The following is a 26,785-nucleotide window of genomic DNA, read 5'->3' as shown; positions in this document are numbered from 1 at the left end:
GACCCTATTGACCTGCCCAAGATGGCGTCAAAATGGCGTCAGGGACATTTTGGGCGGGATTTAACGATCTTTTATTACTATGATGTAACGTAACATCTCTGATTATTGTACTTCAGTTTTACAGCCTTTACTTGTTCGAGCTGGGAAGAATGTACATGATTTGATTACGTTATATAAAAAAGAGCCGCATTTAACTTGGAAGGAAAGGCCGAGGAAAAACCGCACACTTCCGGTTTGGCGTCGCCCGACCCTCGCACGAGGTCCTAGTTGCCGCCGGATCCCTCAAAGCTTCATAAACAAAGAACATGGCTGACGTTGGGTACAACTGGCTGCTGGTGCTGTGCTCGGTGTTTGTGTGTAATCTCGTCAAAACCTTATTACCGTCTATTTCCTCAGTTGTAAGTAACAACGTGATTATCAATACACTTTCCTTAGAGACACGTGATTTGCTCAAATTTAAGGGATTGTGTCCGGGGGGTTTCCATCACTGCATTATTAGGCATTACCACCTGCACACATGTTTTACTCTTTTAATAAAGTCATTTATAAGGTCTGATTATAGTGATGCTTTAAATTTGGTATCTTGGACAAATCTCCATCACTCAGATTTGGATCAGTTTTAAAATACAGATCTGATCTGATGTCCCTTTTGAGATATGTCATATTTGCTTGTGGATATAACGAGTGCTGTTGAATATACTGTATGAGAGTTCTGGCTTTGGGCAGGCAGAAAATAATATTTGGAAACCTTATATACATTTGTGTTTAATGTTTGTTTGGTTTTTCAAGATAAAAAGAAACACTTATGTCTCAGAAAGCTTTTTTTTAAAACAGATATGAGTGTTGTTAAGATATGAATGAATGTAATGTGACTTCAATTGTTCACCAATTTGTTTAATTTTTGTAAAAGCAGATAAAAACCTATTAATGGCATAATTTGTGTTGTTGCCATGTTACTTCCATAAAAAGCTCAAGTTACACATTAGTGCAAAAATATGATTTTATTTAGTTTTTTTCCTTTTTTTTTCTTTTTTCTTTTTTTTTTTTTTCTTACAGTTCTCATCAAAGTTTGGGAACATCTAGGTTTTTTGGGAAACACACGTATGTTCCTTTTGTTGATTTGCAACAAACTATTCATTTCATGGTATCTGGGCTCTGACTGGGTCTCTATACATCCATATTGTCCTTCTGAAGCCATACCTTTTGTATTTGAATTAGTGCTTTGGGTGGTTATTGTGCTGGAAGGTGATTTAGGGAGTTCAGGAGATTTCACCAGCATTTATCAGATATTGATATTGATGAACCTTTTTGTTTAAGGAGTTCATGATTTGCGAATGGTCTTTCATTCTAAATTTGAAGATGAACCAGATAAGTGGCAGTTTTTTTTGTTTGTTTGTTTAGCTTTACACATATCTCGCTGTCCTATGAAGGAGTCTTGTGTTTGAAAACAAGGATAGAGTCCAACAGCTGAACAACCAGACCTCATCTACTACTATGAGCCTCTTTCTGCTCTGATTTACTTCTGTTGTATTTTCTACCATTTACCATGTAGAACTAGGTTGAGAATCTCCTCCCTGCAGATATATATCCTTATAATAATGGGCTATGAATCTGTATGCTAGAAATATGATGTTAACAGGTGACTGAAAGTCAAAATTCTTTTTTGTTTTGCACTGGCCACTTTCAGTCGTCTTTACAAAACTCGGACCATGGTAGAACAATTACTGGATTCCATTCACTTTCATTCCATTTTATTTGCGTTGCACCTTCTAACTATATACATTGTTACAAATCACCTCTGGATGTAGATTAGGTAGCCAATTAGCAAGCCATAAGTGATGGTAGCAAGGGAAAACCCCCTGAGAAGTCATGAAGAAGGAGACTCAAAAGGGAGCCCACCCTTTTATGGATTATTTGTAAAATATTTCATTTTATTTCAAGAGAAATTTATAACGTGTAGGGACGACTTTTCAAACTTCTTCTTATGGAAAGAGCTATCCGGCTTTTCACACAATTCATGAACTCACAGCCACTTATGATTGGATAGTGTCCCAGTGATTGATGAGGCATAAGAAATTCCCATTTTTACCTCATGACAGCAACTCTTTTTCTGCTTCACTATTTGGAAAGTGTCATTCGCACGTTTCCAGCCCCGTTTTGTGCGCACTATCTGTGTCGCCAATTTTCCTTTTCGCTGTCTGTGTTTCCACCTTTGCGTGGAAAGTAGCGTATGCGTGTTTTCAGCCTCATTTTTTTGCGTACGCACGTTTTAAATAAAACCCTGGGACAGAACGTAGAAAATGCTGCAGAATGAAAAATGGAAGAACAGAGAGAGGGGCGAGGAAAAGATTCAGGCCAAAGAAAACGAAAAGTTTGGGTATCATTTTAAACTAAAATATAAAGAAAACACTGTACAGTTCGTTGACCTTTATTTATTTATTTATTAATTTTTTTTTAAGTAATTTTAAATTTATTTATATATATTTATTTATTTATTTATTTATTTATTTGTATTTGCATTTTGATGTAATATGGCAATTAAATGCACCAAAAGGGTTTATTTTTTACAAATTACATTTTCAGCAATAAAAACACAAATTTTTATAAAACAAAAACAAATTACTAGTTCATTTTGAGAGACCCGTCTTATTTTCTCTTGTATGTTTAGTATTGCTCTTTAATAAAGAGAAGCACTTATTATCCGACTACTCGAATAATGGATGGATTAATTGGTAGAATACTCGATTGCTAAAATAATCGAGAGCTGCTGCCCTATATATACATATATTCATATATACGGAATAATAATCCTGCTAATACACTGATTGTGAGTCATCGATCACAATAAAATACTATATAGTTTTATAAACTGACAAATTTTATTTATTTTTTTATGTTTGCATGTGAAGCTGTCAAAGGTCCTGCAGAAAGACACCGAGCAGGAAATGGAGATGCGAACAGAAATCCAGAACATGAGGTTGGAGCTTTCGTCTATAAGCATGATGGATGAATTCGCCAGGTACGCACGACTGGAGCGCAAAATAAACAAGATGACAGACAAGCTGAAAACCCATGGTAAGAGAATAACGCACGACTTAATACAAGTAGGTGACGACAAAAATGACGTGTGCAGAGGAGGGACACGGGGTATATCGGTAGGAGAATGCTGAGGATGGATCCGCCAGGAAGGAGGAAAAGAGGAAGGCTGAAAAAGAGGTTTATGGATGTGGTGAAGGAAGACATGAAGGTAGTTGGTTTGAAAGAAGCAGATGTAAAGGACAGGGGGGTATGGAGACGGATGATCCGCTGTGGCGACCCCTAATGGGAGCAGACAAAATAATAATAATAATCATAATAATAAGAAATATGTAGATGTTTATATATGTATGTATGTTTGTGTGTTTTTTTTTTATATATATACAGTGGTGTGAAAGTGTTGGCCCCCTTCTTGATCTCTTTTTTTTTTGCATGCTCGTCACACTTTAATATTTCAGATCATCAAACTAATTTAAATATTAGTAAAAGATTACACAAGTGAACATAACATGCAGTTTTTAAATGAAGGTTTTTATTATTGAGGGAGAACAAAATCCACCTATTCCTTTTTGTCATACAGTCAAATCAAGAACAGCCCGGCAGGCTAAAATGAAATGGATTGTCAACATCATTTTCTACATCCTTCAAGTAAGTTGTCATGTTTTGTTCCTCATTTATTGCTTAGACATTTTAAAATCAGGCACTTATTGAATTAAAAACAAAAGAGATGCAGTTTTGCCCTGTCAAGGAAAAAGACCAAAAACTTTAAATGCATATGTGTAAATTAGCCTACAGTTTTTTTTTACTATTCCAACAAAAACATATTTAATGCTGTATAAAAAAAAATAAGTAGAGGATTTTACACTGTTCAAAAAAGATACAAGTCTCTGATACTTGTCTAAAACCTGGAATATAATTTAAAAAAAAATCCCTTTATGGTTGGTCTTCATGTTGTTGTAGTAAATGTATTTGCAGGGTTGCTTTGATTTGCTTTAATCAGAGTTTCCACAGGGCCTTAAAAAGTCTAAAATATATATATATATAAAAAAAAAAGTAAATTCACTGTTCTAACTCTTAAATAATGCTAACACCTCTAATGCTCATCGAAATGTTTCCTCAGCACTAGAATGTTTTTGTTTTTTAGTTTCCGTGGTGGTGTATTTCTTTCATTTTCTAGTCCAAATGTACAACTGCAAATTAGACCAATATGCAACAGCTAATTAGCTTTCTGTCTCATCTCTCTTGGCTTGTATAACGGACATAAAACGGATTTTATTTTAGCCCAGTTGCTAACTATGTACTTCTGTTTGTGGTTTTGTGATATAGGTCTTACAGTCTTAATGGTTTTAAAAAGGTCTTTACAAAATCTTTAACTTGACTTTGTGACACCTGCAGAAACCCGGTTAATGCTGCTGCAAATCTTGCTGTGTGATTGCAGGCGGTGCTCATGATCTCACTTATCTGGAAGTATTACGCAGATCCAGTCACTGTGGTTCCCAGCAAGTGGATTTCACCACTGGAAAGACTTGTAGCTTTTCCATCTGGAGTTGCAGGTAAGGACAGACGGATTAGATACAAAACATCTATACAGTGAGGAAAATAAGTATTCAACTTTATGTAATTAAACAAATTTCCACTGTTGCAATTCACATGAATTTTTGACCAGACATTAGCATTAGCTCAAGAAATCTACACAGACAATAAATCATAATGACAGGAAATCTATTTTTACTAAAGAGTTCCACTATATAGTAACCTTTTTCCTGTACAAATTAGTATCAGTTAGGTTGGTGCATGTTAATAGGTTACACAATGGCTTTATCCACCTCTGAATATACAATGATCTGATGATGGGTAGAGGCAACGTGCTTTTCCAAGACCTTTGCAACAAAAGAGTTTCGCTGCACCACAATGGCACTGGTAAATGATGAATTTGTCAATTTGTAAATCTTCTTGTCTGGGCCTTCCAGTCGAAGGAACATCAATCCGATATCCAGCAGCCTCGCACAGGAGCTCCTCACAATAGTTCTGTTCAGAGAGTCAGAAGGCTTCGTGCATGCATTTTCTTCAATAATTCTGGGATGATTGTACACAGAGTCTGTTGCTGTCGATTACATTATTATTTGTGATTTTGCCTACTGTTTTACTCTGTGACAACTGTACCTGCTCCCACCAAGACTTTTTGGAGCCAAATGTCTACCCAACATTTCATGTGAATTGCTTCATTAGAACTTAAAAAATTTTTTTTTTAATAATTATTTCTCTCAATGTAAATACTAAGGGCGGCTCGATACGATACCAGAATGTGTAATACCTCGATATCGATACTAAATCGCTTACAATTAGTGACAAATAACCAGCCTCAAAAGATAAGTGAATAAATAACTGTAACAAAAATCCTACAGGGAACACAGGTTGCATTTTGATGTTTGATGTTGAAAAAATGTATATATAACAAAAGTAATACAATGAAAATATATAAAAATCTTCTTATCTTTTAAGTGCAAACACAGTGCCAACAAAATGTAACCAAAAACCTACCAGGAACAAAGGGTATTGATTTTAAAGAAAAAAAAAAAGCAACATAATTAATGCATGTGCATATCTTTTCTACTTGATTTTGGAAGCACATGAAATTCAGCAAAATTGATATCGTATGGTTTGAAATATTACATGTATCGAGCAGCTCTAGTATATACTGACCACTACATTATTTTTTTCTAAACTCTGCATTTAAGTGATTGCTAGTTCAGGGATGAACCTAACACATTTCCTGTCTGGTTCCAGGTGGTGTTGGAATAACATGCTGGTTGGTGGTCTGCAACAAAGTGGTAGCCATTGGTATTCATGCTTTTAGCTAATTCCTGTTTTGAGGTGGCTCTCTACAACAATGAAAATTCTTAAAAAGATCTCAAAAAAAGGGTTTACACAAGGTGTTACTATGGGAGCTATGAATTCATTTAAGCCAAACTATGCAGTTTGTTTAAAGACATTTTGGCAAGCAAATTTCCCAATGTAAAATTCAAAGCTGACCGGAAAAACGCTTCCGGTTGAACAAGGTTGCTTTTTGTTGTAGATTAGTCTTTTCAAACGTAGAATTATAGAATTATAAATTGATTTTCCGCCTCATTTACACATAAGCCATCAGTGCTGTGAATTGTGAAGGGGTTATAGTTGATCTCAGATGTGAATATAGCTGTCCCTCTTTATTGCACTTGTATATAGATTGCCATTAATACATTTACTCAATAGTTTACAGCTAACGAAATTATCGTTCCTGAATGCATAGTAAAACGAATAGAACTGGATAATGGAAATACTAGTGACTTAGATATCTGGGGTTCTAGCAACACTAGATTGCAGCCAAGGATGGTGAATGCTATATTGGAAATCTTCTTGTGTGCATGGAAAGGTAGCCTGGGTAGCAGTTGACATTCATGCGCGATATCCATGAGGAGGAGACATTACATAAGGACTGTTCCTGAATGGCGCAAAACAGAACATTTTATCCACAAGGTCAGTTAAAAAAAAAAAATTGGCCCCCAGTGTGTGCAAGGGAAGAATATTACCAAGGCCTGCTAATTTTATTTCAGATTTCAGAGACACAGGTTAAAATCCTGCACATGTTCCTAAAGGGGAGGACTTAATAGGCTTCCTAAAATAATGGGGAGGGGGGGGGATGCATAGCAGTCAAAGATTGTTTCTTTTTCCTTTTAGAAAGCTTTTGTGATCATTTAATGTGCCTCAGCAAGACACCAATTGGATTGCTGGGACATAGTCTTCAACCTGCACTGTAATCTGAGAGGCCGATCAGATTGGCAATTCAAAGAAGCTGGTCAGACCACCAGCGAGAGCAGCAGTGGAAACCAAAGACTTACTGGCCATTTTGGGGCCAAGAGCATTTGTGATTTCAGAATTTTGTGCAGCATGAGGTTCAGCTATGTTTTCCGAAATTTTCTCTTTCTCCTGGGTGCATATATATACTTATATGCTGGGTCATTTGACCAACTTTTCCAAGATCACCCCATTGTCAGAAACAGCTGGAGATGAGGAGACACTTCCGACTGGGTTGCTCTGGGATTAATCTCACTGATTACTACATATTTAAGGAAACTACCCCTGGAGCTGCAGTCAGTAATCCTAGTGAAGTTAACTGGAGATAATATCACACTCATGTCTGATTCTGAGATGACAAATTGGCTCAAGCTACACACCAGTTAATTGCCTGGACTTCCGAAATTTGTGGCACTCATTGCTCCTGGATGGATATCTATTGGCTGAATGAAAATTGCATTAGTATTAAATGCTACATCACATAGGGCCTACATGCACAAGAAGGTATCCAGGTTGTATTCCTCAGCCCTGCTGGTTAAAAGGGAATCTGCTTTATGTTTATTAAATTTTGGTTGTAATTGTTGATTTTATTTTTAATTAATTTAAGTAAAAGTGCAAACTTCAATTTGAGGAAATCTCCCTAATATATCTTTTTTTTTGGGGAAAAAAAGATTTGTAACAAGATCCATACAAACAGTGTTCTGTATTTTAGTTATTTGAAAAGGTCCACTGGTCCACTGTGGGAAAAAAACCATAGCGCCCTGGTTAGATGTTTAAACTTATTTGACGTTTTGGATGTCTATATTGACGATGTTACACTCATTCATTCTTTGTGATGTTCGGTTTGAGTAAATAAATGCAATCTGATCAACCGCATTTTTACTTTATTTGCATTACAATTTGCTAAGAATACTGCGTATTGATTAAACAGGCTAAGCGATAGCCTTCTACTAGCAGTATAACATCTACTCAATTTATTTAATTTTAATAAAAAAAAAGAAAAAAAAAAAGAAGAAGATTCTGACTTCCATAAGCATGTTTCCCGATGTGGAGGTTCAGGATGGTTCCTTGAAATATGCAGTGCTTTCTGTTCTTGACTGGGGGTTTGGTGGCCTTGTTTGCTGACAGTAAATGAGTGAAACCTAAAATCAGGAAACTTAAATTAATCATTAATATTTACAGGATATGTTCTTGTATATGCTTTAGTTACATTTAATGTTCCATTCTTTTTATATGAGCTTTTTTTATCTATGAACAATTGTTTCCTCACCAGTATTGCTTTTTCTCTCTTGAAGTCAATACCAAACCCCCCTGACACAGCAAATTTTACAGAGAAACTGTCTGTTAAATGTGAAGAACAATTTACCAGTTGTTACAAAGCCCTAAAACCCAGAACTCCATTAACTACAAATGACCGGCATCTAATTATGCTATCTAATTATTATTTTACATGTTACTTTTTTTTTTTTTCACTTTTTTTTTCTTAGACCTTGATTATATGAAGCTTCTGCTATACAAGTGTTAATGAGTTGTTACTGTAAAAAAGATAACATTAAATTGTGTCGTACTATAAACATGTGAAACAGCTGAAGCTACTGTGGTACAATCTGGGGAATAAATACAATAAACATGTTTCCAAACTCAAACTAAAACCAGTCCATGGTCCTGCTGTTCATCAAGCATCAGTAGGCAATAAATGAACTTTTGCTCTCTCAAGCGGAAAAAGAATATACAGTTTATGTAACAGTGTCGTCAGCAAACTTGGCAATAATAGTAAAGTTGGAAATGGCCACGTAGTTATTGGTGTAAAAGAAAATTCCACTTTATTCAACCTGTCTCACTTCAAAATATCCATGAGATGGTACTTTGTCTAAAACCAACATTTAACCTTTGTGTCAGTTGGAGTGAATCTGTTGTTTAAAATAAAAATATATTTGTTTAAGTAACATCTTATCTGAATTATTTTCAGTTGAACCGCATAAAGGAGTTTATTTTTTAGCTATTTTCTTAATTTGTCTGAATTAGTAAATAAAACATTATTATTATTATTTTTTTTGCTTTAAGGTATTAAAAACCATATTTGTGCCATAGAATTGCACAAAATTGTTCTTTATTATTGCTTAATGCTTAACTTACTGTAGCACATTGTCTTATTTCAATGTGAAGCCTTATAACTGTCCTTTGATTCATATATTCTTAGTTTTAACTTGTCACAGGCCTGTTCCTTATGAAACTCATGCATATTCCTTATGTTTATATGCAACAAACTAGGGTAATTCACTCACTAATAAATTTCACAGCATCAAAATGTCACCCTAGACAATAACTGTGAGTTTTCAAGTAAATGTAACTGTCACACTCCAAGTTTCTATTTATGGAGAGCCTATTAGATACATGTAGGTTAAATGATAAGAGATACTTAACCAACATGGCTACCATTGTTCTACACTTCAGCGCTATGCAATTCCATCCTCACTGCAGCTAGTTTAAACCAACTTCTCTAACTGTAGTGTTATTTACAGAGCAAACAGTTGGTTTAAGTGTTCTCTATTATGCAATGGCCTGCCTAGTCATCACACCTAAATCCTTTTGGGCTGCTCTTGTATGAACTCAAGGTCAAAAAAGAAAAATTTAACTATCGAAGAACATCTCTGAAAAGTTTTACAAGTATATCAGCTGAATGTTTGAAGAAAGAACTGTCCAGATGACGATATTTTCATAGAAGATTATTGTTTTTGAACTGTTTATCACATTTTTGTGCCAAAATCTGCACATCTATACATTTGTTGGTCAAAATAATATTTACTTTTGTTCATAATTGCATATAAACAAAATAATTCATGTGTCTTAATAACCATAAAAGACTAGGTGTTCCCCCTCATTTTGACAGCCACTGTATAATATGCAATTTGTTTATAACAATGCAAAAGTAACCTTTATTTATTAATGTTCTTTAGTTTGTTTCAGTATTTGGTTTGCTATGAGTGATACCAGTCATACTGCCTTCAATTATGCAAAATTATGCAATAGATTATACCCAATTTATTTTACCTCCATTTTTGTCTCCAAAGGCAATAAACAAAATAAAGCTGTTTTTCAAATGGATTAATTATTAACTACAGGCTTTCAAACTTAGTCCTGTAACACAGGCTGGCCTAACTTGCTATTTCTGTCCATGTACGAGTTTGCAGTGCCCCTCAATGCTGACAGACAGACAGCTGAAGTTGCCAATCATTCAGTCAGAGCTGCTATCATGATGCTCTGTAGGACAAAAATAGACTTCAGTGCCTCCAGTGCGCTCGAGCCGAGTGAACAAACTACAGCCTCTTCCAACAAACTTAACAATGGTTATTAAAGTGTTTCTGGCCTCTTCCTCAGGATCAACAGCGGTAAGTCAGGACGATTTTTAATTGGCTGGTTTCACTGTGCTAAAATCTTAACTATATCTCTAGTTTTATTATAGACTACTGATATGAAATTTTGCTGGTAAATTAGACAACTTATAATGGCAGCCTGTTAGTTCAGGAGTTTCTATAAGTACAAATGAATCAATTTTAATGAAGCTTTAGGCTGTATTAGTTATTCTGAAAGAATTGAGTCCATACTCTAAGTTCCTAGGCCTCCTCCAGTTTCCTTATATATCTGTGCAGTCACTGATCTGGATCACATACCAAACCTGCAGAAACACTTAGACTAGCAGCAGCACACAGAACATGCTAGAACACATGCCACACTATTTAATCTAATATAAGGACATTTTTACATTAAATATTAATCCGCTTTTATGCTCTGCATCTCTTTTCCCTCAGCGTTTTATACGTATGTAATCCTCAAGGGACCATTCCCCACGAGGGCATATTTATTAATACATTTTACACTAAGTTTAATGGATTTTTTAATATTTATAATGAATAGTAATCGATAGTGAAGAGATGGAGAAGTAGAAAAGAGGTAATCAGATACAATTAATGTTTAAGAATTAATATATACAGTATATATGAAGTAAATAACAATGATTATCTTATTACAATGACACTTTTCAAGCTGTAATATATATAAGGAAAAAAAGGTTTAGTCCTCGTAGTTGAGGCCAATTTATGAGAGCCAGATGACAGGGTCAGTGCAACTCAAAAACGACAGGTCATATGGGGTGTTCCTGCTCTGCAGTGGTTAGTAAAATGGTCCAAATAAGGACATGTGGACTGGTAACAGGGTCATGGGTGCCCAAGGCTGAACGCATTACGACTTACTGTGTATGGGGCTGTGGAATTTTTTTCTGGAGAACCTTGGATACGGGCATTTATGTGGATTTTACTTTGACACATACCATCTACCTAAACATTGCTGCAGACCAAGTACACCCTTTCATGTCATTGAGTAATGACATTGGCCTCTTTCAGCAGAATATTGCAGAAGTTTTTTGCAGTGTGGCAAGACAGTAAATGTAGAACATATCAGCTTAAGGAACTTTTACAATAAGAGGAAATAAGTGAATCCGCTAAAACTTTTTTTAACTGGATGTGATGTTATTCTAGATATGCTGTGAACATTGCACATGAATAATTAGAGTATGCAGAGAAAGAAACCAGTTTTTTTCTTTGTCATATGACATGTCTAATAGGCAATGAGCTTGTGAGGTGCAATAAAAACCTACGCTTTCCATACTGAGTTTATGCTAATGGGTGTCTGAATTGGCAATTTTGAGTACTTCATAGCATCAGCTATGGTTCAATCCTGAGCTTTGGTTACTGTGTGGAGTTTTGTTGCATGGTGTCCTGTATCACTTTCCTAACACATACTAATAGGTGGATTAACCGAAATGAATTGGCCATAAGTGTGAATGATTATGTGCTTGTGAGTTTACGGTATATTGTGCCCTCTGATTGACTGGCACCCTGCTCATGTATTCTTGTTTTTTTCACTTTTGGTCCATTGTACATCTAAATTTACATTGTAGTACATCTTCAATAAAATTTCACAGAGCTTCGTCAAGAAATATGAGACAGACAGGCAGACAAATCTGAAATTAATACTTAAAAAAAAACTAGATTAGGGCGAAATGTCAGAAACAAAACATTTCACCAACGAAGTAAAAACAGAGATTAAAGGCTTGGTAAATATCAGTGAACAAGAGTTACAGTACAATGAGCATAATACTTTGCATGGTTTTTGTGAATAGGAGTTCTTTTTAGAGTGTGTGTGAGTGTTTCAGAGGTATCCGATGCAAGGAGACTAAGAGTGGGAAAGTATGGGTGTGTGTTTGCATTTGGATTTGGTGGAGAACATTCTGGTAGGCAGCAGTGGTTGCTGGGAACTGGAGTGCCTACCGAGCTGAGAACTGACATTGGTATTTTATAGTTGCTACTACACCTGAATCAGTTTTGGGTCAGCTGAAACTTAAACACGTTTTTATTACCATTGTATTAAAAATTTAAATAAAATTAAATAAAAAAAAGGATTGTTGCAAAAATCACTAATTTCAAAACAAACACTTTTACTTTGTTTTTGTTAGTATCAATTGACTGATTTTGGTTTTTTAGTGTTTTCCCATTTTATATTCTGTTACTAACATTTTTATTTGTAAGCTACATATTTCATTAATTCCCACAGATCAAAAAGAAGCAGCAGGATGTGCTTGGGTTTCTGGAAGCTCTCAAAATTGAATATGCACAGCTTGACATTGCTTCAAATGAAGAAAATCGCATGTGGATGAGGGAAAATGTACCAGGAGAAAAGAAGCCATCTAATGGAATCCCACTTCCACCTCAGATCTTCAATGAGAGCAACTACTGTGGGGTAAGTAAGTAAAAGATCACATGGTTTAGTTACTGAAATCAAGATTTTAATCGAGTTTCGCAACAAACAAGAATTTTCTTGTAGTTAATTTTTCCTGTTCCATTTAATTCTCTTGCCAACTATTGTCCCAAATTGTAACCCACCCCAATGGCTGGAAACATGCATCTCTGTTAGGAAAATGTATGAATTCTTTTTTATTTTGTTTTGTTTTTCTTGAAGAAAATGATTCCTGTAAGCGACATAGTTTTTGTTTGTTGAAAACACACACGTCTTGTATTACAGGACTATGACACTTTCTTTGATGCCAAAGAGGACAACTCAGTTTATGAATTCCTGGGTTTGACCCCTCCATCTGGCTTCAAGGTCAGTATTGTCAGTTTGTCTGTCTGTATTTTTTCCATTACTTAGTATAAAACAGGGCATTTTGATTTCTTCAAATTTATGTTAAAACTCTGTAATGTGTGCATTATTCAAATACGTATCTATACTTTATCAAATCATTACTTCACTGTGTTTTAATGGGTAATATCTAACTTTTTACTCTATAACATTACACAAAAACTTGCTGTCCCTTGCAAATTTTAAGTGAAAGCATAAACTGTGTAAAATGAGAACCTGTCAGGAGCCCCCATGGTTCTGGCAAAAGTTTGAGGGTCCTTTTAATATAAGACTACAACAATAAAAAAAACTCTCTCCTCTTCTTCGTGTTGCAGAAGACTGTAACCATGAATTGCATAAATAATGAAAGTAAAGTTTTCATACTGGTGTGATATTCAAGCAGGGGATTTTGTCTTTTACTCAAGAAGAAGAAATGATCAGCTTCATTCTACTTGAATTGAAGAAGTTTTTTCTATTAATATACTGTACATATGTCATTACAAAAGCCCTCTAAACCCATCTGGATTTCTGTAATTATTAAGTTATGTTTTATTTTATCCGTGTTTCTGCCTAAACCAATTGCACATACATATGTATATTTCAAGTTAATCACATTGTGTCACATCATTTAAAGCATGAAAACATTTTATTTAATGACCAACAAATAACAGACATTTTCTTCTTACAACAAAATGTATTTCTGGGATTTGTATGTACAGTATTCCACAAAAAAAGTGAGTACACCCCTCATAGATTCAGCAACGATTTTAGTATTTTTGTTTTATGTTTTTTTTTGTTGCAGGAACTGTTTTCTTTAGGCCATACCACAGCATCTCAGTTTGTTTATATTTGCATTCTGGACTCTTTCTTGCATGCATTCAAGAATTCTTGCATGTTTTGGCTCAATGTCATTGCATCATCAAACCTCAGGTGAAATTCAGGTGACAAACTGCTGCTCTGACTTGACTTTTTTTTCTTGTAAAGTTTATTGATTTTGTTGTTGTTTTAATGATTGCAAACTCTTTAAGCCTGGAAGCGAAATAGCAGCCTCAAACCCTGATACTTCCTCCACCATGACTTTATAATTGGGAAACAGTTTTTGTATTAGCATCACCTGCTCATCAGAACAACAAAAAAATGAGAATGAAATTAATGAAGCTTAAATCACAATCAAACAGCACAGAACAATATGAAAAATACCATCATTTCCTTACACATTTCCTTGCAACCTTTTATCCTGTTATCACTAATGTTCAGGTGTTTTTGGTCAAAAAACGTTTTGATTTAAAGGCTGTGGGCCATAAAGTAAATTCATACATATTCATTTAATATTTACTGTTTTCATCTCTATAATTTCTCTATATAATAAATATACAATTGTATACTATATTTATAAAGTCAAACTATTAGCTGCTTTGCAAACTGAACTTCTTATCAACTTTATTTATTTGTATGTTTAGAGCAAAATGGGGGCATTTTCCTGTGTATTGATATTTGGACATACATTTAATATTTCTTTTATTTCCTTTCTTTTTTTAAGGTCAAATCTTTCTGCAGCAATGTTTTACTTTTCAAACAGGCAGAAAATTGCTGAAATTAAACAACATAGACAACATATGTTGGGGGACAAAGAAAGTAGCTGTGTTCATATTATGAAATTTCATTATTCTTCTACATTCATTCTCAGGTTTTATTAAAATCCTGTGTCCAGACATCTGTTGTTTCTTATGTTTCCTACTGCTGATACAACTGCTTCTGATCAGTTGAATTTATTGTGTCAGCATAAAACACATATCCACATAAAACACTGGTCCAGTGTGAAGACCAGTGTGACTGTCACAACCATTATGTATACATCCTTCCACATACTACATGTGTTTCACCTGTTTTTTTGGGTGGGAATGCTGATTTTCTTTGCCACCAGGAAGAAGCAATCTCAGAACAGGTGCAGAATGAAAATACATCTGAGGTGAATTTACCAGAGGTGGAAGGAGGAGAAGAGATAAATAAAGAGGTAGTAGAACAGGTGGCACAAGACGAGCTTTCAGAAGAGCCTAAAGAGAAAGAGGAGATTGAAGAGGAAGAAGAAGAGGCAGAAGAAGAAGAAGAAGACGTGGAGGCAAAAGAAGCTGATGATGAAGAAGAAGACAAACAAAAAGAAGAAGAGGAAGCAGAAGTAGTACAAGACAGTGTAATTTAGCTCTCAACACTTTCCTCCTGGTGCATTGACTTCTTTCCTCTTCCCCTCATTCCTTCCCTCAATAATGCTTCCCTTTTCTGTCTCCCTGATCTCCCGATGTTTTGCTCCTTCACATTCCTCCTTTAACTTCCTAGCTATAATGTAACATATTGATTGAGAGTTTGTTTTTCTTCAGGTTTGTTGGACATGCAGTGACTTCTAATTTTAACCATTTCCTCATTTCCCCCTGTTCTCACCTAAGCCCTTAAACAGCCACTGCATGGCCATCACTTTTTATATGGATTATAATTTATGGCCATCATTCAATTCTTAATAGTGATCAAGGATCAATATCAATAGTGATCAATAGTAATCAATCTTCCTTTATTTTTCTAACAGAAAATACAGCATGCAGAGGAAGAAGAACAGGTAAACTACTGAATCTTTCTCTCATCCTCTGGCTTGGCCATTTCGAATTCTCTTAATCAGTTCATGGGAATTTTTGCATTGTCATTAGGGGAAAGATTTTTTGCTTAGGATCCAAAGGCAAGAATAGACCAGAGTGAGCATGGCTGAAATAAGAAATGTGAAATTTATAAGTGAGTTTGAAAGTTGGGGGTCATCAGTCATCATGGTTTCTCCCATAAAACACATTAAATTCACTTAAATGCACTTAAAATCTTTTATTTAAAAACACTAATTTCTCAGTCCAGAAATGTGGTGTTGTTTTTTTTAAAGGAGAATTGCCTTCAGTTTCTTACTGATAGTGTTTTTCTCCTGTTTTGACAGGAAGGTGAAGTAGAAGAAGAATATGAACAGGTAATATTTATTTTTATTTATTCATTTCAGAAGTTTTAAACATTGAACATTTTTTTTAAATCCCTCTGGCATGTGTATAATAACTGAAGAATGCAGCATATAGATAGATATAGATGCCCCTGCCCCTAAAAAAACAGAGGTGTTATAAATGTTATTAAACCTAATTATTTTTAATTACTGCTCAATAAAAAAACTCAGAATTTCATGTTTAATGTGTATTTAAGCTCCATAAAACACTTTACTCAGTGCATTCTGACTTCTAAACTCAACTTAAAGTCATGCAGACCATCAGCTTGTTTCTTTTTTCCAGCTACTGTATGTGTATAAGGATCCTTGTTTTTTGACTGCTAACTCATCTTTGCTCTCTCATAGGCCATTATTTGCAAGGTTTTTTTGTTTTATTACCTTTCTATTTGCCCAGTCTACAAAAAAATCATTTTGGGTTTTGCATGGTGACTTTAAACACTTCTTTTTCAAGACACACTTTGCTTTAACAGGAAATACCATATTTGATGGCTGCAAGTTTAATTAGTTAATCTTTCTGTTTTAAGCACAATACAAGTGTCTAACATAAAGGTTCTCAACTATTTTGACATCCATGGACCCTTATAATGTGAACATTTTGAAAATAAATTACGAATACAATTTAAAATTATTAAAAGTAAAAACTTAGCAAGTAGAAACTTTTGACAAGGACCAACTTTTGATTACTGGGTCTAAGATCTTCTGGTAAGTACCTACCAAAAGTGGGCCAAGAAAGGACAACTGGAGACGAGGCCATGGTTGCTCAAGGCTCATTAATGTGTGTGGAAGAGCAAGCATTTACGAAAGAGCTACTAAAACACAAATTTCTCAAAATTTTGATGCTGGCTCTGATAGAAAGTTGTGAAGTCAAGTCAAGAAACGACAGGAAAGTCAAGTCGATAAAAAACAAACACACTGCACTACAGCTTGCTGCATATGTTGTGTAATAAGTATGTGTCTGAAGTTGTGTTGTCAGACTATCCTTGCTGACCTCTGTATTCCAGCGAATATGCTTTATAATGGGCATGTGAGCATAATAATGGAATCAGTGGAAGAAGGTGGTTTAATGAATCATATTTTTTCCACATAGATTGCTGGGTGTGGGTGTATAGTTTACCTGGTCAAGGGATGGCAACAGTAGGCAGGATATTGTGTCCTGCTACAAAAACCTGTTCAGGAAAGGTTTGTGTAACATAACAGGTGATGACTTGGTCTGCAAATTCCTTACATCTCAATTTGAATCCCATCACTCAATAGGACAGAAAGGGTAAATATACAATATTAAACAGGTGTATAAATAATTTTTTTTTTTTATAATTTTATGTGTGGCAAGCAATAATTTGCACTTTACAGATTTGTTATATTTACACACCTTATTTGGAATATTAATAAAAAAAAAGCATTCTGATTTTGTAGCTACTGCTAGAAGGTTGTGAGTTCAAGCCCTGGTATTGCCAAGCTGCCACTCGAGGCCCTTAAGCAAGCCCCTAACTATCTGTGCAACAGGGGTGCTGTATCATGGCTGACTCTTTGCTCTAACCCTATATGGGATATGCAAAGAAGGAATTTCACTATGTGACAAGCATAAAGGTCCTTTCTTTGTTTACCACGTTTTATTTTTCATCAGACTTTACACTTAGCACAGAACACTACACACTCAAAAAGTCTCCTATATGTACATGTACACTATATGGACAAAGGTTTATAGACACCTGACCGTTAGATTCGTGCGTGCTTTTTGAATATCCCATTCCGTATTTAGTTCCCATTTGCGGTTGTAATAACCTTCACTCTTCTAAAACATTTTACTAGAGTGTGTTTGTAGGGATTTGTGCTCATTTAGCCACAAGGGCATTAGTAAAGTCAGGTACTGGGGTGAAGTCAGTGTTCCAATTCACCCCAAAGGTTTTTTAATAAGGTTGAGGTCAAATCTCTAAAGCAGAACACACAAGAGCTTCCACTCCAATCCATGTAAACTATATCTTCATGGAGCTGGCTTTGTGCATAGGGGCACTGCCATGGTGGAGCAGGTTTGGATGGGTGTCCCGATCCCTTTAAACCAAATAGTGTATTCTGTGGCAGGTTTTTGTTGTTGTTCTCTGTCTTGCATAGTGTGTTCAGTCCTCTGACTAGACTAAACTGTATAAACCAAGAAAATCCACATCTTTTCACACCTTTAAACCTTCTTTGCCCCATCTATATGTTTGCTTTCTTCCAGGAAGAAGAGGACTTAATGTCTGAGGTAACTTGGTTGTGTGGGCCAATTTTCATATTAAGCACAGATCTGAGTTTATTTCTTATTGTTGACCAGTTAGACCTTTCTCTGCCTTACCTCTCTCCTCTCTAACCGCCTCTCTCCCTAGTCCTGCACCTGCTGGCTTGATTCTTTTCCATACACACTATACACAAAGCAGCTCTTTCATTCCTTTTATTGCATGTGTTTGTTGTGTGTTTTCTGTGTGTCTGTATGTTTTCTCTCTTTTGCCTATCATGCGAAACCCCTTTGACCCACTGCGGTTGATTCTTTAGGAGGAGGAAGAACTTCGACAGCTTGAGGTAGATCGCAACACTCTCTCTTTCCCTCTCTGTCTTCATGTTTCTCGGGTTTCTATCCCTCTATCTGCTTGCCCGATGTGGTAATATGGTTGTGGACCAAAGCTGATACAGAGACACACATTGATGATGCTCCTGCCAAATTGCTGCTGAATTCTGATTGGTTAGAGGGGGTTAATTCATTATCTATAATCATATACCTACCTGTGAACTACAAGGCAAATCACAAGTATGTATACTGTAAATCTACTCATTCTGAAACATTATTGTTTATATAATAACAACCAGTGGTGCGCTGTCAGGGCCAGCAAGGTTTTCTCTGCTTCCCTAAACTCTGTAAGAATGACTAACAACGATATACGTATATATACAGGCTGTCAAGTGATTTAAATTGATTTAAATATGTAATCGCAATTAATCACGTGATTGTCAGAGTTAACTCAATCACACATTTTTATCTGTACCTTAAATTAATACTTTTCAAGTTTTTAATACTCTAATCAACAGGGGCGTGGACAGATATGGATACTTAATTTAAATTTATGTTTATTATTAGTAAAATCATCCTCAACATAGAGATTGAAGACAAAATCTAATTGTACATTTTTTTAAGTAATTATGGTGTTTTAAATTACGTTAATCACCAGGACGCCAAACGGAACTTTTGCTATGTTTTCACAAGGACGGTTTTAATTGACGGATGTGTGCGTCATGGCGGATTTTCGTACTGATGTGAAACGTGGTGCATCAGTAAAACAAAGGTTTAGTGATTAAAAATTTATTTTCGGTGAAGTCTATTTTTTTATTTTTTATATCAAAGTAAAGAAAGGACGTCGTGAATAAATGTGTTACGTTGAAGGTTTAAATTTCGCCTCTTTTATAATTATGTATGTATATTTGTAATAGAAAAGGTTAAACAGAAATGCGCTGGTAATAAAGTTAGTGCCGTTTTTATTTATATACGTTAACGTGTTATTAACTTGCTAATTTTGACAGCATTAATATATATAGTGTATATATAAATATATATATTCTACATTTTCTATTCTCTCCATTTCATAGCGTTTCTCTTTTGTAAATTTACATTAGAGTTTCTATCCAATCAGATTTCAGCCATTACATCTATTATTGCTGTAAGGCCAGTAGAAATGAATAACTTGGGCTTTTGGTGGTTTCAAATCTATGTTCCTTGAAGCTGTTGCTTTAACCAAACAGAATGCGATTTGGCAACTCCGAGGCCTGCTAGCTGGCACCCAATTAAGTTGCTATTTTTTCACGTCTTTTGATTGGATGGTCAGAGAGTGCGCTAGTCAGACTCACAAACAGCATCTGTAGCAAACTGCAAGTTTAAATATATTTGTGTGGATTTAATCGTGAATCGTGGATTTTCATTGTGAAATGAAAGACTACAATGGCTCCATGATTAAATTCATACAAATACATTTAAACTACAGAGGAGAAGAAATGTATTTGTTTGCAGATATACTTACAAAGACATTTACAAGATGGACTTTTAAATAAAACCTGGCCTTCATAAGTAAAGGTCAGCCAAAACAGTTCAAAACAGCTGTTAGGCTTTTTAATTAACCATTTATATGTTTGTATTTTTTCCCCTTTAGATTTTGGACCAAAACGCACAATTTACCATCATCCCCAGGAAAGCCTTAAAGCACAGAAAAAAAATTATTAAAATATCTGTATGGGGTTATTATTGATGCTTCTGCTAGAGATCATGTATGCAGATGGTGGGGCTGTGGCTACAGTGAAAGGAGACTTGAATTGTGTTCATTGGGTTTCTTGCTTAATTAAGGGCACTCATTCTCACTGTTCTCATTGAGATACCTGTCTGTCATGCAGCACTTTGTTATACTACGTTTCTATATAATATTAATGGTTTCTATAGCCGTGACATCAAAATAATGGTATTAAGAAGTGGATTGATATAGAAAGGACACCACTGAAAGCCTAGGTGTGAAATGCATGGCCCGCCACTGGTAACAACTCATTCACAAGGACTTCTATGGCAGAAGATTGAAAAATGTGTTATTTATTTAGGCAAAAAACACCACCTCGTTTAGTATGGAGTGTAACAACAACAACATGCATTGCTGGAATTTTAATTAATTTTTTTACCACAAGACAGGACAGAGGACATTGTGAATTCTCAGTAACAAGCTGCAATGACGTGGTGGATGTCGACATGTGGATGTTCCAAAGTAAAAATAATCTATTAAATAATATGTCTGTCTTTAATAAATAAAACATGGTTGTGGTATAAGAAAAGTAAAACTAATTGGAAACATGGCTCATGCCGAAACCATCACATCACACCACCCCATCTCTTTTTATTATTTGATTCAATACTTGACACAACTCATGCACTAGCTTTTAGCTATTAGCTAAATCAAGGGGGGGTTAGACATTATGCTTTCATTTAGCACTGTGTTTTAGGAGTGTACTCATTGTATTATTTGTCAAAGTATAATCTCACATGGACAAATAATACTATGAGTATTCTCCTAAAACACAGTGCTAAATGATAGCATAATGTCTAACCCCCCCTTGGTTTAGCTAATAGCTAAAAGCTAGTGTATGCGTTGTTTCCTCCATGAAAAAATGCTTGTAGGTGGATTGGATATGCTAAATTTGCCCTTAGCTGTAAATGTATATGTGAATTGATGTACGGATGGTGCGCTGTGAATGATTCGAGGGCGGATTGCAATCTAATGTCCTCTGATCTTGGGATATGCTTTGGACCCACTGGCCCTGACCAGGAAGAGGTGCCTACTGAATAAAATAAATTAATGTATTACCATGCGCTCAAGTTCTCTTGCCTCTCAATCTGCTTTCTTTCTCTTTTTTGTTCTTTTCTCCCACGTTTTTAAATAGAAAAAAACATTTTCTTCATTCTTGCCTTCATTTCTGCTCAATTATCTCTTCTTACAGTCTGAAATCCATCTCTGCTTATGCTGTCTCTTAGCATGCTTCTATTTTCTGTCTACTTGAATCACAGGAAGAAGCATCACAGCCTCTGATCTCATTTTCTACACATAAACACCCATTAAGCATTGCTTTTTGCTTTTTTCTCCCCAGCACAACAGATCTCCATTTCAGCCTGATCACACACAAACACACACACACACACACACACACACACACACACACACACACACACACACACACACACACACGGACAAAACATCTAAGTGCCTGTAGTGGTTGGTTTCTCTCTGTACTGTTGTACTTTGTACTTGTTGTACTGTTTGTGGTCTAAACATACCGGATAGACTTTGCATGTTTTAATCAAGTTCCTTGCTGCTTTTTCTGTGACACAGGAAGAAGAAGAGGTGCAAGCATCAGAGGTAAAGGTTCACTGCATTGCACGTTTCATGGATTTTGATGGATCTTAACAGGGTTTTTTTTGTGCTGTGGTTTATTCCAGACCCTTATTATTTATACAGTCACTTGTACAGCCCTGGAGTAGAAACACACTTGTCTCCATGTTTTCTCTGTAATTTATGATCTCAGCAAGATCCACACAGCATGTAAAGAAGTATTTTTAAAAAAATATGTTCGCACATCCTTATTGAAACGTCCCTGATTAAATAAAATCAATAACAAGCACTTAAATAGCCTGCATTTTTTTTTAAATATGTGTACAGTCAAAAAATTTATTATAAATCAATTATATAGTCTGCTTCAATGCAAACCAGGTTCTTACAGCAAACATAGCACCATACCTTCCTGATCTGTCCTCCGTATAACACTTAAAGTGTAAAGGTTCTCCTCATGGAAGAGGTAGAGAAAGCTTCCCTCTGACAAATTTGTGTTTTTAATCCCTTATCAATGGTTTGCCCACTACTTTCTATAATACTTATGCTCTTTTTAAAATCTTAGATTTGTTCATTCAGTACTAGTACGATGTGTGAACACAATTTCAAAACCATTCCATAACTAAACTAACACTTTGCAATCTATTTATCTTCTTTTTTTTTTTTTTTTGTATAATAACTTATTAATTGACTCAGCTAGACAGCTACTTTTTTCACAGGTATCCAATGTTAGTATTGTTGATAGAAACCAATTCAGATCTATTTTGTGGTACAGGAGGAAGAGGATGAGGACTGAGGATGGGACACAGAGGATCATCAGGTTAACTATGGTAAGATCTGTTGTTCTTCATTCCTACCACTAGGTGGAGCGATAAGGTTAATTTTGTCCAAAGGTTATATCCAAAAGACATGGCTGAAACAGAGGTGTGCTTTATGTGTAAAATAAATGCTATGATGCGAAAAGAGAAAAGGTCTCTTATTATCTGCTTTTTAGACTATAGATGATAATGTGGGGGTGTCTTTGAGTCCATATAAAAAAAGTCTATAAGGGGACATTCTAAAATGCTTAATGTGAAAAACGCTTAAAGTGGGTTACGATAAGACAGCATTTTTACGAGACGAAACACAACCAGACCGCTTGTCTGTACATAGTATTCTTTACTATTAATGTGTTTACTGAATTTGGTCCTCTAAAAACGCTGCCATCACATTAAGCCATGATAAACCTTTTCCTTAATGGTCTATGGGAGAAAAATGCTTAACACCTATTTAACTGAATTTTTAACATTTTTTAAAATGCTGTTAAATGCTTTTTCAAGTATTACTTGGTGTTCAGTCATGCTCATTAAGGTTGTGAAAATGAAAGTACACCCCTCTTTGACTTGTATAGCTTTACGTATCAGGACATAATAAAATTCATCTGGTCCTTAGCAGGTCTTAGAATTGGGTAAATGTAACCTCTGACATATTACACTGTGTTGTTATTTGTTTTTACACAAATCAAGCTGGAATAAAGAAACCATGTGGAAAAACTAAGTAAATCTTATGATTTAATAGCCTGTAGAACCACCTTTTGCATCTTGCTCAGTATGACTACAGTCATATTTTTGATCACAGTGTTGCTACAAGTCATCAAGGTTTGGGAGCATTTATTTATTCACAGCTCTCTTAAAGTCCTGCCACAGCATTTCGGGTCACCTTGAATCTGTTTTTATTCAGCCGTTCTGTTCTAGATTTGCTGGTGTGCTTAAGATCATTGTCCTGTTGCATGACCTAATTTTGGCCAAGCTTTAGCTGTCTGACAGACGGCCTCATATTTGACTGTAGAATACTTTGATATACAGAGAGGTTCATGGTCAACCCAATGACAGCAAGCTGCCCAGGTCATGCAGCTGCAAAACAAGCCGAATTTATCATTCCTCCACCACTGTGCTTGACAGTATGAGGTGTTTGTGCTTTTGGTTCAGATGCAACTTTGAATCTGAACAATATTTGTTCAGTCTTTTTCTATTTTAACGTTCACATTTAACATGCTAACTGAAGCCTGTAGAGTCTGAGAGTTTGAGAACTTTTTTTTTTGCAATTTCTTGGAACATTTCATGGTCTGACCTTGGGGTGAATTTGCTGTGATGTCCACTTCTGCAGAGATTGGCAACTGTCTGGAATATTTCCACTTTTAAATAATAGTTCTCATTGTAGAATGAGCTTTAAATTGTTTGGAAATTGCCTTCTAACCCTTCCTAGATTAATGAGCAGCAACATATTTTATCTAAGATCAGATTGCTGATGTTTTTTAATGCTCCTTGGTATTGTGTGAGAACAAACTTAAATGCTCCAGAACAACAAACTGCTGACTTTACAGAGGTGGTCACATGGGCTGATGATTGATCAATCAAGGGTGTTGGATTAGCAGCAACTGTCTGCTACCGATCCTTTTAAATCCAATTGAAGCAGTGAAGGTGTACTTAGTTTTTCATACATGTCTATTTTATGTTTGTTTTATTTGTCTAAATAACCAATTACAGGTTTTATATGACGTGTTGTTCATCAGTGGATGTATTTATGTCATTTTAAGACCTGATAAGGACCAGTTGTTTAGTTTTACGCCCTGATACATAAACCCTAAAAAAAGGCGACAGGGTATCCTTTTACTTTTAGATGACTACATATTTATATCAGTGTATTTCAATATATTTCACCGATAATGTTAGCTACCTTGTTGTTCTGCTCAAATGTCTGAGAGGATTTTAAACTCATATAATATTCATGTTTATCATTTTCACTACAAAATTTTCTGAGAGACGTTTTAAGTCACATTCATGTTCATAATCTTCATGAGTTTATAAATTTTATGCTAATGTTAACCAACAGCTAATTATTATCATCTAAACCTGATCAAGTTAAATATGTACTGTCTGTGTGTTTAACTGCTAATGATAGACAGACAGTTTTCATGAATTAACTAAGTACAATTTTGTATTTTTTTTTCTGTTTCATTAATTTTCATATTTTTTATCTATTACCACATAGTTTTTATAAACTGAACCTAATCAAATTTGTAAGAGGATATTAAGTGGTATATTGATATATCTGTTCACATGCTCCATGCTGATGTTAGCCAGCTAGTTAGCATAACAGAATTCCTGAGAGGATTTTTAAGCCTTATTTATATATTGAGTTATTAGGTTTCAATTGCAATGTTAGCCAGCTATTATTTTATGACTAACCTGAATTTATATAAAAAAAAATAATTATTGTGTTTATGTGGTACATGTCATTATTGTTATTAAGACCACATGTTAATATAAGCATGTGAAATTAACAGTCATTAGTCAGGTGATTAGTCATTTTCAAGAATGTTTATCATAATAATGCTAGCTAAGAAAACTAATAATTTGCATATATCTGTTGCAGCTTACTGTTACAAAGAAAATAACCAAATTTCTGTTTGTCTGTTGTTATAATTTTAGTTTTGCATGTATTGACTCCCACCCAACGTGACAGCCTCTGCTTGAAGACCATGAAGATGCTTGACGCAGAACATTTTCCACACAAAAGGTCCTGGAGTGCGTGCTCACACAGCCACTTTCTGGAACTTAGACATGAAAACCACCACCACCAAACTTGAATGAAACTGCTGTTTTCCTTCCTTTTTAGCTACCTTTAGGTTTTTTTTTTTTTTATGACGAATTCTAAAGGAGGGAGATTTTGTAATATTTAAAGCTAATTGTTCAGCATATGCGCTGTGACATTGTGCTTTTTTGTGCTATATCGCACATTAAGAAGAGTTTAATACTGTTTTTGAAGATAGCACTGATTGTCCTGCAGTCTATTGTAGTTATAGGTGCACCATAACCAGTAGTGTTGAAATGCAACCTGGTGGGCCGACAGGGTGAAGGCTGGAAGTATACTGCTCTTTAGAATCATTGCTTGTAGTTTTGGAGACATGTAGTATGAGGTAAAAAGTAAAAAAAAAAAAAAACAAAAAAAAAAAACATTATAGTATCCCTTTTTAAAGACATTATTAATAGGAGCGTTGATAATGTTGCATTTTTTCCCTAATTGCAATTCATTAGGTTAATATAATTTTTGTCATCTTATTATTATTATTATTTTTTTAAATATTAAACAGGTTTTATTTATATATATATATATATATATATATATATATATATATATATATATATATATATATATATATATATATATATAAATAAAACCTGTTTAATATTTAAAAAAATAATTTTCGTGGTTTATATATATATATATATATATATATATATATATATATATATATATATATATATATATATATATATATATATATATATATATATATAACATTTTCGTGGTTTATATATATATATATATATATATATATATATATATATATATATATATATATATATATATATATATATATATATATAAACCACGATATTCATTTGTTCGCAGGGGAATATTGCTCACATTATCATCATTACAAGTTCCAGCTGTAGGCTTCTGTTGTCATTTATGAACTGAAAAGCACTTTTCTTTCATGTAATTGCTTAAATCTACCTGAATGCCAATAAAAAAAATATGTGGCATTAGATGCTGTGTGTTTTATTATTTGCTGCATATTTAAATCTCCCCTGAAAGGAATTATTATTTTCTTGCATACATTTTTTTTATTTATTGATGTTACATTTATTGACTGTGTAAGCAAAGATAGATCATTTTTTTAATAATATTTTAGCTTTCCATAGACATTTGGTCAAACATTTTTTCTTAGTATTTTAACTATAATTATCAGTCAATGCTGATTGCTATAAGATATTAATTACTTATTTTT

At 34.7% G+C, this 26,785-nt stretch overlaps 2 protein-coding genes across 15 annotated transcripts; both read left to right on the top strand.

The window, feature by feature from the left end:
• get1 (guided entry of tail-anchored proteins factor 1) lies at positions 1-8,522 on the top strand. Its single transcript, XM_083526190.1, has 5 exons — positions 1-398; positions 2,910-3,075; positions 3,617-3,684; positions 4,475-4,589; positions 5,824-8,522. The coding sequence occupies exons 1-5, from the start codon at positions 306-308 to the stop codon at positions 5,895-5,897; spliced, it is 516 nt and encodes a 171-aa protein (XP_083382316.1). The 5' UTR covers positions 1-305; the 3' UTR covers positions 5,898-8,522.
• Positions 8,523-10,099: 1,577 nt separating this feature from the next.
• Positions 10,100-26,066, top strand: sh3bgr (SH3 domain binding glutamate-rich protein). 14 transcript variants are annotated; one of them, XM_083526120.1, is made up of 11 exons: positions 10,100-10,259; positions 12,481-12,666; positions 12,949-13,029; positions 14,969-15,220; positions 15,623-15,652; positions 16,013-16,042; positions 18,285-18,308; positions 18,596-18,622; positions 21,955-21,981; positions 22,727-22,781; positions 25,422-26,066. In XM_083526120.1, exons 1-10 carry the CDS (start codon positions 10,215-10,217, stop codon positions 22,745-22,747), a joined length of 723 nt encoding a protein of 240 aa, XP_083382246.1. In that variant the 5' UTR covers positions 10,100-10,214; the 3' UTR covers positions 22,748-22,781; positions 25,422-26,066. The 14 variants fall into 14 exon arrangements, with proteins under 14 accessions (XP_083382246.1, XP_083382245.1, XP_083382239.1 ...); XM_083526119.1 differs by having other exon boundaries at positions 14,969-15,235; positions 25,456-26,066; XM_083526113.1 differs by having other exon boundaries at positions 14,969-15,235.
• Positions 26,067-26,785: the final 719 nt, after the last annotated feature.

The sequence above is a fragment of the Silurus aristotelis genome, assembly GCF_946808225.1.
Source record: "Silurus aristotelis genome assembly, chromosome: 22".
In the NCBI taxonomy this organism is placed as follows: Eukaryota; Metazoa; Chordata; class Actinopteri; order Siluriformes; family Siluridae; genus Silurus; species Silurus aristotelis.
This window is presented reverse-complemented; position numbering and strand designations above follow the sequence as displayed.